This window comes from Biomphalaria glabrata, chromosome 6, assembly GCF_947242115.1.
Source record: "Biomphalaria glabrata chromosome 6, xgBioGlab47.1, whole genome shotgun sequence".
Classification (NCBI taxonomy): domain Eukaryota; kingdom Metazoa; phylum Mollusca; class Gastropoda; family Planorbidae; genus Biomphalaria; species Biomphalaria glabrata.
In genome coordinates, this window is record NC_074716.1 from 22,491,005 (window position 1) to 22,509,909 (window position 18,905).

General features: G+C 38.9%; 1 protein-coding gene across 7 annotated transcripts in view; it reads right to left on the reverse strand.

Moving 5' to 3' along the window:
- LOC106078023 (spondin-1) overlaps positions 1 to 18,905 on the reverse strand; it is a 216,923-nt gene that overhangs the window by 44,402 nt on the left and 153,616 nt on the right. For all 7 annotated transcript variants that reach the window (XR_008778654.1, XM_056033652.1, XM_056033653.1 and 4 more), the window contains exon 5: positions 1,004 to 1,077. Coding sequence is in view for 6 of the 7 variants with exons in the window: in XM_056033652.1 (XP_055889627.1) it covers positions 1,004 to 1,077 (74 nt within the window). In the remaining variant the exon portion in view is untranslated. The remainder of the gene's footprint in view (positions 1 to 1,003; positions 1,078 to 18,905) is intronic.

An 18,905-nucleotide genomic window follows, 5' to 3' on the forward strand; every position in this document is an offset into this window, starting at 1 on the left:
GGTACTACTAACTAGTGCTTATGTAACTCATTGACAGAAAGCTTACGTTGGTACTACTAACTAGTGCTTATGTAACTCATTGACAGAAAGCTTACGTTGGTACTACTAACTAGTGCTTATGTAACTCATTGACAGAAAGCTTACGTTGGTACTACTAACTAGTGCTTATGTAACTCATTGACAGAAAGCTTACGTTGGTACTACTAACTAGTGCTTATGTAACTCATTGACAGAAAGCTTACGTTGGTACTACTAACTAGTGCTTATGTAACGCATTGACAGAAAGCTTACGTTGGTACTACTAACTAGTGCTTATGTGACTCATTGACAGAAAGCTTACGTTGGTACTACTAACTAGTGCTTATGTAACGCATTGACAGAAGGCTTACGCCCACGCTCTTGTTATTGCAAAGCTGATATGATCAACTCATTCTGTGAGTCTGTTTCAAATACAGTGCACGTTATTTCTCCCAATGTACTCACTCAGATCAAGTTGAAACTTTGCACAATTATTCATTGTCCCTACAATAACATAAATCAATCAAAATAATTAACCAATTAAGTAATATATGAGTGGGAATTGTGTTTACATAAAAATGGATATAAATCTTACAGTATTGAAATATATGACTGTAAATATGCATTTCTTTCCCTAATATAAGTTTTGTTTAATTTTTTTTTTACATTTTGCTTGTTTAGATATAATGTGTTTGCGTTGTTTGTCCTCGTGTTTGTGTAGCTTGGCCGATGTGTTTGTGTTGTTTGTCCTCTTGTGTTTTTTTTTTGCTTGTCCTCTTGTGTTTGCGTTGTTTGTCCTCTTGTGTTTGCGTTGTTTGTCCTCGTGTTTGTGTAGCTTGTCCGCTTGTGTTGGTGATGTTTGTCCACTAATGTTTGTGTTGTTTGTCCGCTTGTGTTAACTGTCCAGTACATTTCATGGTCAACTCTCAACCTGTTAGAGCCCAGTGAGAGGTCAGTGAGAAGAAAGGAAGTGAAGTCTACTTACTCTCCTCACAAATGACCTTGTGGAGGCTACCTTCATCTTTATACCACACATCTGACCGCTCGATGACTGTAGCACTGGAAATAAAAAAAAGTTAACTTTCTGTTAGAGTGGAGCTGAATGAAGAGTCACTCATTCTCTGGTTAAGTGGCACACATTCCGACCTGTTTAGCGGAGCGATTAGAGTTCAGTGTTACATCACACGAAAAGAAAGAAACATGAATTAGGTGAAGTTTTTTTTTGTTTTTTTATGAGATTTGTTGCTTTTTTCGAGAACGCCAAACATCTCAGGGGACACAACTATTTTAGTTTCTGTTCTTGAAGCTTCTCGAGTTATCTCAATGTTGTTGTTTTTTATTTTTTTAGTTTTTTTTTTTTACTTCACCTTAATGTTGTGTTGCTAAGGTAAACATAGAAACAGTCTCACAAGACAAGGGGAAAAACCAACATTGGCAGTTAGTTCGTGCATGTATTGAGTGTAGGGAGAGTCGAGACATGAAGTCTCCAAAGCAGCCAATTTGTTTCTTTGTTTCATTAGATGGTTGGATCATTAGTACTGAAAGGTCTCTAACAATGACCAATTGTTCACTCGTGTTACGTGTTAAAAAGCCGGCCGCAAGGGGAGGTTGGGTTTGTTGCAAAGTTGCAGCTTTTTTCCCCCCTTCATATTAGATTGTCAACTCATGAATCAAATGAGTGGGCGGGTATTTTAGAAACGGCTCTAGTGATTTTCCAAGAAAGTATACAGTTTATGTGAAAAAGTAACTAACTAATAGGCCTCACAACGAAAACTCTGGTTTGACAGTTATAATGTTTCAAAATATAATTATCTTCAAATTAAATTTAACTTTCTTCTTTTTATTTCGAGCGCGGATTCAGCGGGAATTCCCGCATTCGACTCTAATGTTTCTTTGTATTCAGTAGAGAGTTGACTCAATAACTAGACGTCCAGAAACATTTGGAGCACCGTTAGCTGGACTGTTAATAGAAGACCTGGATTGTACAAAGCTCACTGGTAAGGACTCCATGCAATAATTAACCATTACAAGAAATACAAAGAATGAGAAATGTTAGACCATCATCAGGCCATCATCACATTTTGTGATCGAGTAGCGTCATGCTCTTTCCTAGCGTAAACTAGCGTCAGTCGTCCATACTTGTCTTGTGGCATTAGTGTGACCAGCCAATGGAAAGTAGATTCAGGCTCGTCTTCCATATTTACGTGAATAATAATAATCTGTTGATCAACAAAATGTTTGAACCGTCTCGACATCGCCATTACAATACTGAGCTAAGTAGAATCTTGAAAGTAGAGAGATCTATATTCAGTTCACTATTACCTACGAATAGAATGTCATATAGTACTAAGAAAACGTGTAGGCCGTTCTACAAGTACAAGTTAGACTCAAGTTCTATTCAACATCTATTTATGTGCGTGTGTTTGACTCAACATCTATTTATGTGCGTGTGTTTGACTCAACATCTATCTGTGTGTGTGTGTTCCCTTGTGACATAAAATATGTATTTGAACGCCATGGTGTAATGGGAAGATAACTGGGAAGTAGCCAGACATCACGATGTGTGATGCTGTGATGGATGTACCGTAGAAGTTTCATTTTCCAGGCCTCACAAGTCACGGTGAGTGTGTCAACTGACAAGGCCTCACACGTCAGCACATAGACTTGAAACTAGCACTAACCCAGGTGCAACAACTCATACTCAAGGATTCCTGAATTATTTCCCTTCCACATCTTGGCATTGTGGTGGCCATGAATTGATCTTTTAATTTTTTTTCCCCGTCACTGGCTTAAAGCCAGAGTCATTCATTTCACAGGCGGCTGTTGGGAAAAGCTCGCCACGATAATTGTTCGTTTCTAAGCTGGAAATAAACCCGCCCATAAATTCAGACTCCATGCTAAAGATTCAAAGTAAAACGTGAAGAGGAGGTGATCTCTATGCTAGACCATAGCAGCTGTTTCTCTTTCTAATCAGTCTTGGTTCATCTCTGTAGGAACTACTTTACGTCTGTCATATGTACTATATATACATACACACACACTAGCGGATCAAGAACTAAGAGCCTGAGGGGGGGGGGGGCGATTTTATTTCCAAACCCTAACCCCATCCCCCATGTAAATCCTAACTTTAACTCTATGTATAACACTGACCCACATATGGAACCCCGAATCCAAGCGTTCTCTTACATTCTTAGTTAGTTGTACAGATGCATTCTCTTGGCGTCTACAGCTCATTATCCATGGGCTATTTTTTTTTTTAAATGTCTGGTTAAGTGATTAAGTGAACTAAAGTAAGGAGGGGGGCACGAGCCGACACTGAAGTGTGAGTGACAAATGAGGGACGTGTGTAGTGTAAGTACATCATATTCATCGTAAGATGATCTTCATGTTAAGAGAAACTAGTTGGACTAGTCAACAGAGGATGTTAACAGAGGATATCAAAAGAAGATGTCAACAGATGGATAAACGCTGTGCGGAAATTAGCCCGCAAAACAGGCCATCGAATGTATGTTGAGGTCTGACACCTGTGGATGTTTAGGTCTGACACCTGTGGATGTTTAGGTCTGACACCTGTGTATGTTTAGGTCTGACACCTGTGGATGTTTAGGTCTGACACATGTGTATGTTTAGGTCTGACACCTGTGTATGTTTAGGTCTGACACCTGTGTATGTTTAGGTCTGACATATGTGTATGTTTAGGTCTGACACCTGTGGATGTTGAGGTCTGACATCTGTGTATGTTGAGGTCTGACACATGTGGATGTTGAGGTCTGACACATGTGGATGTTGAGGTCTGACACCTGTGGATGTTGAGGTCTGACATCTGTGTATGTTGAGGTCTGATACATGTGTATGTTGAGGTCTAACACATGTGGATGTTTAGGTCTGACACATATGTATGTTTAGGTCTGACACCTATGGATGTTGAGGTCTGACACCTATGGATGTTGAGGTCTGACACATGTGGATGTTTAGGTCTGACACATGTGGATGTTGAGGTCTGACACATGTGTATGTTGAGGTCTGTCACCTGTGGATGTTGAGGTCTGACACATGTGGATGTTGAGGTCTGACACATGTGGATGTTGAGGTCTGACACATGTGGATGTTGAGGTCTGACACATGTGGATGTTGAGGTCTGACACATGTGGATGTTGAGGTCTGACACATGTGGATGTTGAGGTCTGACACATGTGGATGTTGAGGTCTGACACATGTGGATGTTAAGGTCTGACACATGTGGATGTTGAGGTCTGACACATGTGGATGTTGAGGTCTAACACATGTGGATGTTGAGGTCTGACACATGTGGATGTTGAGGTCTGACACATGTGGATGTTGAGGTCTGACACATGTGGATGTTAAGGTCTGACACATGTGGATGTTGAGGTCTGACACATGTGGATGTTGAGGTCTAACACATGTGGATGTTGAGGTCTGACACATGTGGATGTTGAGGTCTGAAACATGTGGATGTTGAGGTCTGACACATGTGGATGTTGAGGTCTAACACCTGTGTATGTTGAGGTCTGACACATGTGGATGTTGAGGTCTGACACATGTGGATGTTGAGGTCTGACACCTGTGTATGTTGAGGTCTGACACCTGTGGATGTTGAGGTCTGACACCTGTGTATGTTGAGGTCTGACACCTGTGTATGTTGAGGTCTGACACATGTGTATGTTGAGGTCTGACACCTATGTATGTTTAGGTCTGACACATGTGTATGTTGAGGTCTGACACATGTGTATGTTGAGGTCTGACACCTGTGGATGTTGAGGTCTGACACTTGTGGATGTTGAGGTCTGACACATGTGTATGTTGAGGTCTGACACATATGGATGTTGAGGTCTGACACATGTGTATGTTGAGGTCTGACACATGTGGATGTTGAGGTCTGACACCTATGGATGTTGAGGTCTGACACCTATGGATGTTGAGGTCTGACACATGTGTATGTTGAGGTCTGACACCTGTGTATGTTGAGGTCTGACACCTATGGATGTTGAGGTCTGACACCTATGGATGTTGAGGTCTGACACCTATGGATGTTGAGGTCTGACACCTGTGTATGTTGAGGTCTGACACCTATGGATGTTGAGGTCTGACACCTATGGATGTTGAGGTCTGACACCTGTGTTTGTTGAGGTCTGACACCTATGGATGTTGAGGTCTGACACCTATGGATGTTGAGGTCTGACACATGTGGATGTTGAGGTCTGACACCTATGTAAGTTGAGGTCTGACACCTGTGGATGTTGAGGTCTGACACATGTGTATGTTGAGGTCTGACACCTGTGTATGTTGAGGTCTGACACCTGTGTATGTTGAGGTCTGACACCTGTGTATGTTGAGGTCTGACACCTGTGGATGTTGAGGTCTGACACCTATGTATGTTGAGGTCTGACATCAGTGTATGTTGAGGTCTGACACCTGTGTATGTTGAGGTCTGACATCTGTGGATGTTGAGGTCTGACACCTGTGGATGTTGAGGTCTGACACCTATGTATGTTGAGGTCTGACACCTATGTATTGTTGTAACTCTAGGTTAGGCACTCAACGAATAGGCATGCAAATCAACACAGTTTAACAGGAAATAATAGTTGTGTTTATTCACTAGGGTAAACACATAACATGATGATTCATCCTTCAGCTTCCTCAGAGTCTCACTACTAAGTATACCAGTCCTTTGCTACTTAACCCAAATGTGGACCAACGACAGCCTTCCCCGCTTCGCTCCAGGTCCCTACTACAACCTTCAGGCAGCATCAAAAGCTGGCTTCTTCTTAGTTTCCAAACATTCAGACTCTTCACAATCCCTGATGCACTGTTATTCTCTCCGTTCTAGTCTCTTCCTGTTTACGTTCACTAGTGCGCTAGTGCGCACCTCAAGCACTGGTGCAAGGCAGGGTTACAACAGTATGTTGAGGTCTGACACCTGTGGATTCACATGTGAGTTGACGGCACATCGGAATGGTCCCAATGCTGCTTGCAAGTATTTCACGGAAAGAAGGAAAGTCTGTGAATGGTCTCAAGTATTAATGGCGAGTAAAGTCTGTGAATGGTCTCAAGTTTTAATGGTGATGAAGTCTGTGAATGGTCTCAAGTTTTAATGGCGAGTAAAGTCTGTGAATGGTCTCAAGTTTTAATGGCGATGAAGTCTGTGAATGGTCTCAAGTTTTAATGGCGAGTAAAGTCTGTGAATGGTCTCAAGTTTTAATGGCGAGTAAAGTCTGTGAATGGTTTCAAGTTTTAATGGCGAGTAAAGTCTGTGAATGGTTTCAAGTTTTAATGGCGAGTAAAGTCTGTGAATGGTTTCAAGTTTTAATGGCGAGTAAAGTCTGTGAATGGTCTCAAGTTTTAATGGCGAGTAAAGTCTGTGAATGGTTTCAAGTTTTAATGGCGAGTAAAGTCTGTGAATGGTTTCAAGTTTTAATGGCGAGTAAAGTCTGTGAATGGTCTCAAGTTTTAATGGCGAGTAAAGTCTGTGAATGGTTTCAAGTTTTAATGGCGAGTAAAGTCTGTGAATGGTCTCAAGTTTTAATGGCGAGTAAAGTCTGTGAATGGTTTCAAGTTTTAATGGCGAGTAAAGTCTGTGAATGGTTTCAAGTTTTAATGGCGAGTAAAGTCTGTGAATGGTTTCAAGTTTTAATGGCGATGAAAGTCTGTGAATGGTTTCAAGTTTTAATGGCGAGTAAAGTCTGTGAATGGTCTCAAGTTTTAATGGCGAGTAAAGTCTGTGAATGGTCTCAAGTTTTAATGGCGAGTAAAGTCTGTGAATGGTCTCAAGTTTTAATGGCGAGTAAAGTCTGTGAATGGTCTCAAGTTTTAATGGCGATGAAAGTCTGTGAATGGTCTCAAGTTTTAATGGCAAGTAAAGTCTGTGAATGGTTTCAAGTTTTAATGGCGAGTAAAGTCTGTGAATGGTCTCAAGTTTTAATGGCGAGTAAAGTCTGTGAATGGTTTCAAGTTTTAATGGCGAGTAAAGTCTGTGAATGGTTTCAAGTTTTAATGGCGAGTAAAGTCTGTGAATGGTCTCAAGTTTTAATGGCGAGTAAAGTCTGTGAATGGTTTCAAGTTTTAATGGCGAGTAAAGTCTGTGAATGGTTTCAAGTTTTAATGGCGATGAAAGTCTGTGAATGGTCTCAAGTTTTAATGGCGAGTAAAGTCTGTGAATGGTCTCAAGTTTTAATGGCGAGTAAAGTCTGTGAATGGTCTCAAGTTTTAATGGCGATGAAAGTCTGTGAATGGTCTCAAGTTTTAATGGCGAGTAAAGTCTGTGAATGGTCTCAAGTTTTAATGGCGATGAAAGTCTGTGAATGGTCTCAAGTTTTAATGGCGAGGAAAGTCTGTGAATGGTCTCAAGTTTTAATGGCGATGAAAGTCTGTGAATGGTCTCAAGTTTTAATGGCGAGTAAAGTCTGTGAATGGTCTCAAGTTTTAATGGCGAGTAAAGTCTGTGAATGGTCTCAAGTTTTAATGGCGAGTAAAGTCTGTGAATGGTTTCAAGTTTTAATGGCGAGTAAAGTCTGTGAATGGTCTCAAGTTTTAATGGCGAGTAAAGTCTGTGAATGGTTTCAAGTTTTAATGGCGATGAAAGTCTGTGAATGGTCTCAAGTTTTAATGGCGAGTAAAGTCTGTAAATGGTTTCAAGTTTTAATGGCGAGTAAAGTCTGTGAATGGTCTCAAGTTTTAATGGCGAGTAAAGTCTGTGAATGGTCTCAAGTTTTAATGGCGATGAAAGTCTGTGAATGGTCTCAAGTTTTAATGGCGAGTAAAGTCTGTGAATGGTCTCAAGTTTTAATGGCGAGTAAAGTCTGTGAATGGTCTCAAGTTTTAATGGCGAGTAAAGTCTGTGAATGGTCTCAAGTTTTAATGGCGAGTAAAGTCTGTGAATGGTCTCAAGTTTTAATGGCGAGTAAAGTCTGTGAATGGTTTCAAGTTTTAATGGCGAGTAAAGTCTGTGAATGGTCTCAAGTTTTAATGGCGAGTAAAGTCTGTGAATGGTTTCAAGTTTTAATGGCGATGAAAGTCTGTGAATGGTCTCAAGTTTTAATGGCGATGAAAGTCTGTGAATGGTCTCAAGTTTTAATGGCGAGTAAAGTCTGTGAATGGTCTCAAGTTTTAATGGCGAGTAAAGTCTGTGAATGGTCTCAAGTTTTAATGGCGAGTAAAGTCTGTGAATGGTCTCAAGTTTTAATGGCGAGTAAAGTCTGTGAATGGTTTCAAGTTTTAATGGCGAGGAAAGTCTGTGAATGGTCTCAAGTTTTAATGGTGAGGAAAGTCTGTGAATGGTCTCAAGTTTTAATGGTGAGGAAAGTCTGCGAATGGTCTCAAGTTTTAATGGTGAGGAAAGTCTGTGAATGGTCTCAAGTTTTAATGGCGAGTAAAGTCTGTGAATGGTCTCAAGTTTTAATGGCGAGTAAAGTCTGTGAATGGTCTCAAGTTTTAATGGCGAGTAAAGTCTGTGAATGGTCTCAAGTTTTAATGGCGAGTAAAGTCTGTGAATGGTTTCAAGTTTTAATGGCGAGTAAAGTCTGTGAATGGTCTCAAGTTTTAATGGCGATGAAAGTCTGTGAATGGTCTCAAGTTTTAATGGCGAGTAAAGTCTGTGAATGGTTTCAAGTTTTAATGGCGAGTAAAGTCTGTGAATGGTCTCAAGTTTTAATGGCGATGAAAGTCTGTGAATGGTTTCAAGTTTTAATGGCGATGAAGTCTGTGAATGGTTTCAAGTTTTAATGGCGAGTAAAGTCTGTGAATGGTCTCAAGTTTTAATGGCGAGTAAAGTCTGTGAATGGTCTCAAGTTTTAATGGCGAGTAAAGTCTGTGAATGGTCTCAAGTTTTAATGGCGAGTAAAGTCTGTGAATGGTCTCAAGTTTTAATGGCGAGTAAAGTCTGTGAATGGTCTCAAGTTTTAATGGCGAGTAAAGTCTGTGAATGGTCTCAAGTTTTAATGGCGAGTAAAGTCTGTGAATGGTCTCAAGTTTTAATGGCGAGTAAAGTCTGTGAATGGTCTCAAGTTTTAATGGCGAGTAAAGTCTGTGAATGGTTTCAAGTTTTAATGGCGAGTAAAGTCTGTGAATGGTCTCAAGTTTTAATGGCGAGTAAAGTCTGTGAATGGTCTCAAGTTTTAATGGCGAGTAAAGTCTGTGAATGGTCTCAAGTTTTAATGGCGAGTAAAGTCTGTGAATGGTCTCAAGTTTTAATGGCGAGTAAAGTCTGTGAATGGTCTCAAGTTTTAATGGCGATGAAGTCTGTGAATGGTCTCAAGTTTTAATGGCGAGTAAAGTCTGTGAATGGTCTCAAGTTTTAATGGCGAGTAAAGTCTGTGAATGGTCTCAAGTTTTAATGGCGAGTAAAGTCTGTGAATGGTCTCAAGTTTTAATGGCGAGTAAATTCTGTGAATGGTCTCAAGTTTTAATGGCGAGTAAAGTCTGTGAATGGTCTCAAGTTTTAATGGCGAGTAAAGTCTGTGAATGGTCTCAAGTTTTAATGGCGAGTAAAGTCTGTGAATGGTCTCAAGTTTTAATGGCGAGTAAAGTCTGTGAATGGTTTCAAGTTTTAATGGCGAGTAAAGTCTGTGAATGGTCTCAAGTTTTAATGGCGATGAAAGTCTGTGAATGGTTTCAAGTTTTAATGGCGATGAAAGTCTGTGAATGGTCTCAAGTTTTAATGGCGATGAAAGTCTGTGAATGGTTTCAAGTTTTAATGGCGAGTAAAGTCTGTGAATGGTCTCAAGTTTTAATGGCGAGTAAAGTCTGTGAATGGTCTCAAGTTTTAATGGCGATGAAAGTCTGTGAATGGTCTCAAGTTTTAATGGCGATGAAAGTCTGTAAATGGTTTCAAGTTTTAATGGCGAGTAAAGTCTGTGAATGGTCTCAAGTTTTAATGGCGAGTAAAGTCTGTGAATGGTCTCAAGTTTTAATGGCGAGTAAAGTCTGTGAATGGTCTCAAGTTTTAATGGCGAGTAAAGTCTGTGAATGGTCTCAAGTTTTAATGGCGATGAAAGTCTGTGAATGGTCTCAAGTTTTAATGGCGATGAAAGTCTGTGAATGGTCTCAAGTTTTAATGGCGATGAAAGTCTGTGAATGGTCTCAAGTTTTAATGGCGATGAAGTCTGTGAATGGTTTCAAGTTTTAATGGCGATGAAGTCTGTGAATGGTCTCAAGTTTTAATGGCGAGTAAAGTCTGTGAATGGTCTCAAGTTTTAATGGCGAGTAAAGTCTGTGAATGGTCTCAAGTTTTAATGGCGATGAAAGTCTGTGAATGGTCTCAAGTTTTAATGGCGATGAAAGTCTGTGAATGGTCTCAAGTTTTAATGGCGAGTAAAGTCTGTGAATGGTCTCAAGTTTTAATGGCGAGTAAAGTCTGTGAATGGTCTCAAGTTTTAATGGCGAGTAAAGTCTGTGAATGGTCTCAAGTTTTAATGGCGATGAAAGTCTGTGAATGGTCTCAAGTTTTAATGGCGAGTAAAGTCTGTGAATGGTTTCAAGTTTTAATGGCGAGTAAAGTCTGTGAATGGTCTCAAGTTTTAATGGCGAGTAAAGTCTGTGAATGGTTTCAAGTTTTAATGGCGAGTAAAGTCTGTGAATGGTCTCAAGTTTTAATGGCGAGTAAAGTCTGTGAATGGTTTCAAGTTTTAATGGCGAGGAAAGTCTGTGAATGGTCTCAAGTTTTAATGGTGAGGAAAGTCTGTGAATGGTCTCAAGTTTTAATGGTGAGGAAAGTCTGTGAATGGTCTCAAGTTTTAATGGCGAGTAAAGTCTGTGAATGGTTTCAAGTTTTAATGGCGAGTAAAGTCTGTGAATGGTTTCAAGTTTTAATGGCGAGTAAAGTCTGTGAATGGTCTCAAGTTTTAATGGCGAGTAAAGTCTGTGAATGGTCTCAAGTTTTAATGGCGAGTAAAGTCTGTGAATGGTCTCAAGTTTTAATGGCGATGAAAGTCTGTGAATGGTCTCAAGTTTTAATGGCGATGAAAGTCTGTGAATGGTCTCAAGTTTTAATGGCGAGTAAAGTCTGTGAATGGTCTCAAGTTTTAATGGCGAGTAAAGTCTGTGAATGGTTTCAAGTTTTAATGGCGAGTAAAGTCTGTGAATGGTCTCAAGTTTTAATGGCGAGTAAAGTCTGTGAATGGTCTCAAGTTTTAATGGCGATGAAAGTCTGTGAATGGTCTCAAGTTTTAATGGCGAGTAAAGTCTGTGAATGGTCTCAAGTTTTAATGGCGATGAAGTCTGTGAATGGTCTCAAGTTTTAATGGCGAGTAAAGTCTGTGAATGGTCTCAAGTTTTAATGGCGAGTAAAGTCTGTGAATGGATTCAAGTTTTAATGGCGATGAAAGTCTGTGAATGGTCTCAAGTTTTAATGGCGAGTAAAGTCTGTGAATGGTCTCAAGTTTTAATGGCGAGTAAAGTCTGTGAATGGTCTCAAGTTTTAATGGCGAGTAAAGTCTGTGAATGGTTTCAAGTTTTAATGGCGAGTAAAGTCTGTGAATGGTCTCAAGTTTTAATGGCGAGTAAAGTCTGTGAATGGTCTCAAGTTTTAATGGCGAGTAAAGTCTGTGAATGGTCTCAAGTTTTAATGGCGAGTAAAGTCTGTGAATGGTTTCAAGTTTTAATGGCGAGTAAAGTCTGTGAATGGTTTCAAGTTTTAATGGCGATGAAAGTCTGTGAATGGTCTCAAGTTTTAATGGCGATGAAGTCTGTGAATGGTCTCAAGTTTTAATGGCGAGTAAAGTCTGTGAATGGTCTCAAGTTTTAATGGCGAGTAAAGTCTGTGAATGGTTTCAAGTTTTAATGGCGATGAAAGTCTGTGAATGGTCTCAAGTTTTAATGGCGAGTAAAGTCTGTGAATGGTTTCAAGTTTTAATGGTGATGAAAGTCTGTGAATGGTTTCAAGTTTTAATGGCGAGTAAAGTCTGTGAATGGTCTCAAGTTTTAATGGCGAGTAAAGTCTGTGAATGGTCTCAAGTTTTAATGGCGAGTAAAGTCTGTGAATGGTTTCAAGTTTTAATGGCGATGAAGTCTGTGAATGGTCTCAAGTTTTAATGGCGAGTAAAGTCTGTGAATGGTCTCAAGTTTTAATGGCGAGTAAAGTCTGTGAATGGTTTCAAGTTTTAATGGCGATGAAAGTCTGTGAATGGTCTCAAGTTTTAATGGCGAGTAAAGTCTGTGAATGGTTTCAAGTTTTAATGGTGATGAAAGTCTGTGAATGGTTTCAAGTTTTAATGGCGAGTAAAGTCTGTGAATGGTCTCAAGTTTTAATGGCGAGTAAAGTCTGTGAATGGTCTCAAGTTTTAATGGCGAGTAAAGTCTGTGAATGGTCTCAAGTTTTAATGGCGAGTAAAGTCTGTGAATGGTCTCAAGTTTTAATGGCGAGTAAAGTCTGTGAATGGTCTCAAGTTTTAATGGCGAGTAAAGTCTGTGAATGGTCTCAAGTTTTAATGGCGAGTAAAGTCTGTGAATGGTCTCAAGTTTTAATGGCGAGTAAAGTCTGTGAATGGTCTCAAGTTTTAATGGCGAGTAAAGTCTGTGAATGGTCTCAAGTTTTAATGGCGAGTAAAGTCTGTGAATGGTCTCAAGTTTTAATGGCGAGTAAAGTCTGTGAATGGTCTCAAGTTTTAATGGCGATGAAAGTCTGTGAATGGTTTCAAGTTTTAATGGCGAGTAAAGTCTGTGAATGGTTTCAAGTTTTAATGGCGAGTAAAGTCTGTGAATGGTCTCAAGTTTTAATGGCGAGTAAAGTCTGTGAATGGTCTCAAGTTTTAATGGCGAGTAAAGTCTGTGAATGGTCTCAAGTTTTAATGGCGAGTAAAGTCTGTGAATGGTCTCAAGTTTTAATGGCGATGAAAGTCTGTGAATGGTCTCAAGTTTTAATGGCGATGAAAGTCTGTGAATGGTCTCAAGTTTTAATGGCGAGTAAAGTCTGTGAATGGTCTCAAGTTTTAATGGCGAGTAAAGTCTGTGAATGGTCTCAAGTTTTAATGGCGATGAAAGTCTGTGAATGGTCTCAAGTTTTAATGGCGATGAAAGTCTGTGAATGGTCTCAAGTTTTAATGGCGAGTAAAGTCTGTGAATGGTCTCAAGTTTTAATGGCGAGTAAAGTCTGTGAATGGTCTCAAGTTTTAATGGCGATGAAAGTCTGTGAATGGTCTCAAGTTTTAATGGCGAGTAAAGTCTGTGAATGGTTTCAAGTTTTAATGGCGAGTAAAGTCTGTGAATGGTTTCAAGTTTTAATGGCGAGTAAAGTCTGTGAATGGTCTCAAGTTTTAATGGCGAGTAAAGTCTGTGAATGGTCTCAAGTTTTAATGGCGAGTAAAGTCTGTGAATGGTTTCAAGTTTTAATGGTGATGAAAGTCTGTGAATGGTCTCAAGTTTTAATGGCGAGTAAAGTCTGTGAATGGTCTCAAGTTTTAATGGCGAGTAAAGTCTGTGAATGGTCTCAAGTTTTAATGGCGAGTAAAGTCTGTGAATGGTTTCAAGTTTTAATGGCGAGTAAAGTCTGTGAATGGTCTCAAGTTTTAATGGCGAGTAAAGTCTGTGAATGGTCTCAAGTTTTAATGGCGAGTAAAGTCTGTGAATGGTCTCAAGTTTTAATGGCGAGTAAAGTCTGTGAATGGTCTCAAGTTTTAATGGCGAGTAAAGTCTGTGAATGGTTTCAAGTTTTAATGGCGAGTAAAGTCTGTGAATGGTCTCAAGTTTTAATGGCGAGGAAAGTCTGTGAATGGTTTCAAGTTTTAATGGCGAGTAAAGTCTGTGAATGGTCTCAAGTTTTAATGGCGATGAAAGTCTGTGAATGGTCTCAAGTTTTAATGGCGAGTAAAGTCTGTGAATGGTCTCAAGTTTTAATGGCGAGTAAAGTCTGTGAATGGTCTCAAGTTTTAATGGCGATGAAAGTCTGTGAATGGTTTCAAGTTTTAATGGCGAGTAAAGTCTGTGAATGGTCTCAAGTTTTAATGGCGATGAAAGTCTGTGAATGGTCTCAAGTTTTAATGGCGAGTAAAGTCTGTGAATGGTTTCAAGTTTTAATGGCGAGTAAAGTCTGTGAATGGTCTCAAGTTTTAATGGCGAGTAAAGTCTGTGAATGGTCTCAAGTTTTAATGGCGAGTAAAGTCTGTGAATGGTCTCAAGTTTTAATGGCGAGTAAAGTCTGTGAATGGTCTCAAGTTTTAATGGCGAGTAAAGTCTGTGAATGGTCTCAAGTTTTAATGGCGAGTAAAGTCTGTGAATGGTCTCAAGTTTTAATGGCGAGTAAAGTCTGTGAATGGTTTCAAGTTTTAATGGCGAGTAAAGTCTGTGAATGGTCTCAAGTTTTAATGGCGATGAAAGTCTGTGAATGGTCTCAAGTTTTAATGGCGAGTAAAGTCTGTGAATGGTCTCAAGTTTTAATGGCGAGTAAAGTCTGTGAATGGTCTCAAGTTTTAATGGCGATGAAAGTCTGTGAATGGTTTCAAGTTTTAATGGCGAGTAAAGTCTGTGAATGGTCTCAAGTTTTAATGGCGATGAAAGTCTGTGAATGGTCTCAAGTTTTAATGGCGAGTAAAGTCTGTGAATGGTTTCAAGTTTTAATGGCGAGTAAAGTCTGTGAATGGTCTCAAGTTTTAATGGCGAGTAAAGTCTGTGAATGGTCTCAAGTTTTTATGGCGAGTAAAGTCTGTGAATGGTCTCAAGTTTTAATGGCGAGTAAAGTCTGTGAATGGTCTCAAGTTTTAATGGCGAGTAAAGTCTGTGAATGGTCTCAAGTTTTAATGGCGAGTAAAGTCTGTGAATGGTCTCAAGTTTTAATGGCGAGTAAAGTCTGTGAATGGTTTCAAGTTTTAATGGCGATGAAAGTCTGTGAATGGTCTCAAGTTTTAATGGCGATGAAAGTCTGTGAATGGTCTCAAGTTTTAATGGCGATGAAAGTCTGTGAATGGTCTCAAGTTTTAATGGCGATGAAAGTCTGTGAATGGTCTCAAGTTTTAATGGCGAGTAAAGTCTGTGAATGGTCTCAAGTTTTAATGGCGAGGAAAGTCTGTGAATGGTCTCAAGTTTTAATGGCGAGTAAAGTCTGTGAATGGTCTCAAGTTTTAATGGCGAGTAAAGTCTGTGAATGGTCTCAAGTTTTAATGGCGAGTAAAGTCTGTGAATGGTCTCAAGTTTTAATGGCGATGAAAGTCTGTGAATGGTTTCAAGTTTTAATGGTGATGAAAGTCTGTGAATGGTCTCAAGTTTTAATGGCGAGTAAAGTCTGTGAATGGTCTCAAGTTTTAATGGCGAGGAAAGTCTGTGAATGGTTTCAAGTTTTAATGGCGAGTAAAGTCTGTGAATGGTCTCAAGTTTTAATGGCGAGTAAAGTCTGTGAATGGTCTCAAGTTTTAATGGCGAGTAAAGTCTGTGAATGGTTTCAAGTTTTAATGGCGATGAAAGTCTGTGAATGGTCTCAAGTTTTAATGGCGATGAAAGTCTGTGAATGGTCTCAAGTTTTAATGGCGATGAAAGTCTGTGAATGGTCTCAAGTTTTAATGGCGATGAAAGTCTGTGAATGGTCTCAAGTTTTAATGGCGATGAAAGTCTGTGAATGGTCTCAAGTTTTAATGGCGAGTAAAGTCTGTGAATGGTCTCAAGTTTTAATGGCGAGTAAAGTCTGTGAATGGTCTCAAGTTTTAATGGCGATGAAAGTCTGTGAATGGTTTCAAGTTTTAATGGTGATGAAAGTCTGTGAATGGTCTCAAGTTTTAATGGCGAGTAAAGTCTGTGAATGGTCTCAAGTTTTAATGGCGAGGAAAGTCTGTGAATGGTTTCAAGTTTTAATGGCGAGTAAAGTCTGTGAATGGTCTCAAGTTTTAATGGCGAGTAAAGTCTGTGAATGGTCTCAAGTTTTAATGGCGAGTAAAGTCTGTGAATGGTTTCAAGTTTTAATGGCGATGAAAGTCTGTGAATGGTCTCAAGTTTTAATGGCGATGAAAGTCTGTGAATGGTCTCAAGTTTTAATGGCGATGAAAGTCTGTGAATGGTCTCAAGTTTTAATGGCGATGAAAGTCTGTGAATGGTCTCAAGTTTTAATGGCGATGAAAGTCTGTGAATGGTCTCAAGTTTTAATGGCGAGTAAAGTCTGTGAATGGTCTCAAGTTTTAATGGCGAGTAAAGTCTGTGAATGGTCTCAAGTTTTAATGGCGAGTAAAGTCTGTGAATGGTCTCAAGTTTTAATGGCGAGTAAAGTCTGTGAATGGTCTCAAGTTTTAATGGCGAGTAAAGTCTGTGAATGGTCTCAAGTTTTAATGGCGATGAAAGTCTGTGAATGGTTTCAAGTTTTAATGGTGATGAAAGTCTGTGAATGGTCTCAAGTTTTAATGGCGAGTAAAGTCTGTGAATGGTCTCAAGTTTTAATGGCGAGGAAAGTCTGTGAATGGTTTCAAGTTTTAATGGCGATGAAAGTCTGTGAATGGTCTCAAGTTTTAATGGCGATGAAAGTCTGTGAATGGTCTCAAGTTTTAATGGTGAGGAAAGTTTTGAGAGGGGGGGGGTAGAGATACTGAAAGTCAAGGCCGGTCCATTTAAGGTAATAAATACTAGCATTCACTGGTCAGAGTAATATTCAGGAAAACGTTTACTTTTGGGCCATTTTATTATTAGTTTGTTATGTAAGACAAAAGGGGAAGATGTCCAAGACCAAATATAGCTTAGGAACAAATCAATAGCGGACAACGTGGTAGAAGACCTGGATTCTGAGACTTAGGATCTAGATTTGAATATTGGTGTGTACTTTTTATTAAGCTTAAAACAATTTACTCTGTCTGTCTGTCTGTCTGGTCAAAAGTTTCTACACGTTATTTCTTTCACACCCTATCTCGGGTCAAGTTGAAATTTTGCCGAATAATTTCTTGTACCTGACAAAACAAGAATGGAACAAGGGAAAGAAATCGTACTTAAAAGGGGTGGTGGTATAAGTTGAAGAGGCTTGAGCCCTCAGTGAGCAAGTGCTTTTTTTTTTTCATTTCAGACAGATGATAAGATCACAGCGCATTGAGAAAGTAAAATCAAGAAAACAAAAACAATCGGTAAAAATATTTCTAAAAGCACAGATTTATTATAATTAGTCTAGATCTATTACAAATTTAATGACATGACTGATCCAAACCTATTGATACAATTACATTTAATGTAAGCTGTGTTTTTGATATTATTTTTTAAAATGATTTTCTTGTTAGTTTTTAACTAAGTTTTACGTTATTCAAGAGAGCACCCAATGACACGGCGTAGTAATACATTCAATCTGTCAGGCAATGTCAAGGCGCTACTTTAAGCTGGACAAATAACATTCAGATATAATGTAATGTGTCCAATAACATTCAGATATAATGTAACGTGTCCAATAACATTCAGATATAATGTAACTTGTCCAATAAGATTCAGATATAATGTAACGTGTCCAATAAGATTCAGATATAATGTAATGTGTCCAATAACATTCAGATATAATGTAATGTGTCCAATAACATTCAGATATAATGTAACGTCTGCTCTCCGCCTGTCAGAGTCTCAATTCGGAAAAAAAAAATTGATCGTTTGACGTTTAAAAAATAAAATTGTGTCATGCAGCGAACATCTAATAAGTGAACAGGAAACGAAATCTGAGCTTTTAATTGCTCATAATTCAAGGTCAGATCAAATAAAAAACATTAAAAATATTTCTATTTCCCGTTAAGTTTAGACTTTTACTAAATGGACATTTTCAGCATTTTACATTAAGACCGAGTAAATGTAATGTCAGTAGATGTCTAAAGATAGTGTTTATTATGTACCTGATAAACAGATGTTTTAATCTTGACACAAACAAATGAGAGACTAAACACGAATACATCACAATTAAAGTCAAGCTAATGAGTCAAGCTCGGAGAAAAAAAAAGGGGGGGGGGGTATATTTTCTCGGCCATGCCAATGGCGCTATCATTGAGAGGAGTCAGTATGAATAAATATATATCCAAATGTATCCACCAGAGAAATGTTAGTTAAAACATCTATCCAAATGTATCCAGCAGAGAAATGTTAGTTGAAACATCTATCCAAATGTATCCAGCAGAGAAATGTTAGTTGAAACATCTATCCAAATGTATCCAGCAGAGAAATGTTAGTTGAAACATCTATCCAAATGGATCCAACAGAGAAATGTTAGTTGAAACATCTATCCAAATGGATCCAACAGAGAAATGTTAGTTGAAACATCTATCCAAATGGATCCAACAGAGAAATGTTAGTTGAAACATCTATCCAAATGTATCCACCAGAGAAATGTTAGTTGAAACATCTATCCAAATGTATCCACCAGAGCAGTGTTAGTTAAAGCATCTATCCAAATGTATCCACCAGAGAAATGTTAGTTAAACATCTATCCAAATGTATCCACCAGAGAAATGTTAGTTAAACATCTATCCAAATGTATCCACCAGGGAAATGTTAGTTAAAACATCTATCCAAATGTATCCACCAGAGCGTTCCACTTTTAGATCCATCCTTCTTTACACAGTTGGTGGTACATTATCAAAACAAATCTCTCGATGTGTTTGGTTCCCTCCCCTGACTCGATGACAACGGAAATGAGCCAATGTTCGTCTGCTTACTTTTGGAGCTCTTTAGACAGAGAGATGAAAAAGATCCTCCAGAGGCCTTCAAGGAGTCGGCATCTATCCTCTATAGACTTCTTCAAAGATAGCCGGGCTAGACAAACTTTGAAATATGCTCCAAGACAAAGTTGGTCAAGATATTTTTTTGTAGATCTATATACCGTTGTTTAGATGTTGCAATATGAATTTATGGCTTGGAATAAGTCTACCAACAATGTATTCTCAACAAACCTACAAATAAATCTAGACCCCAGTTGTGAGTATCTGAACAAGTTTTGTCAATGTGAA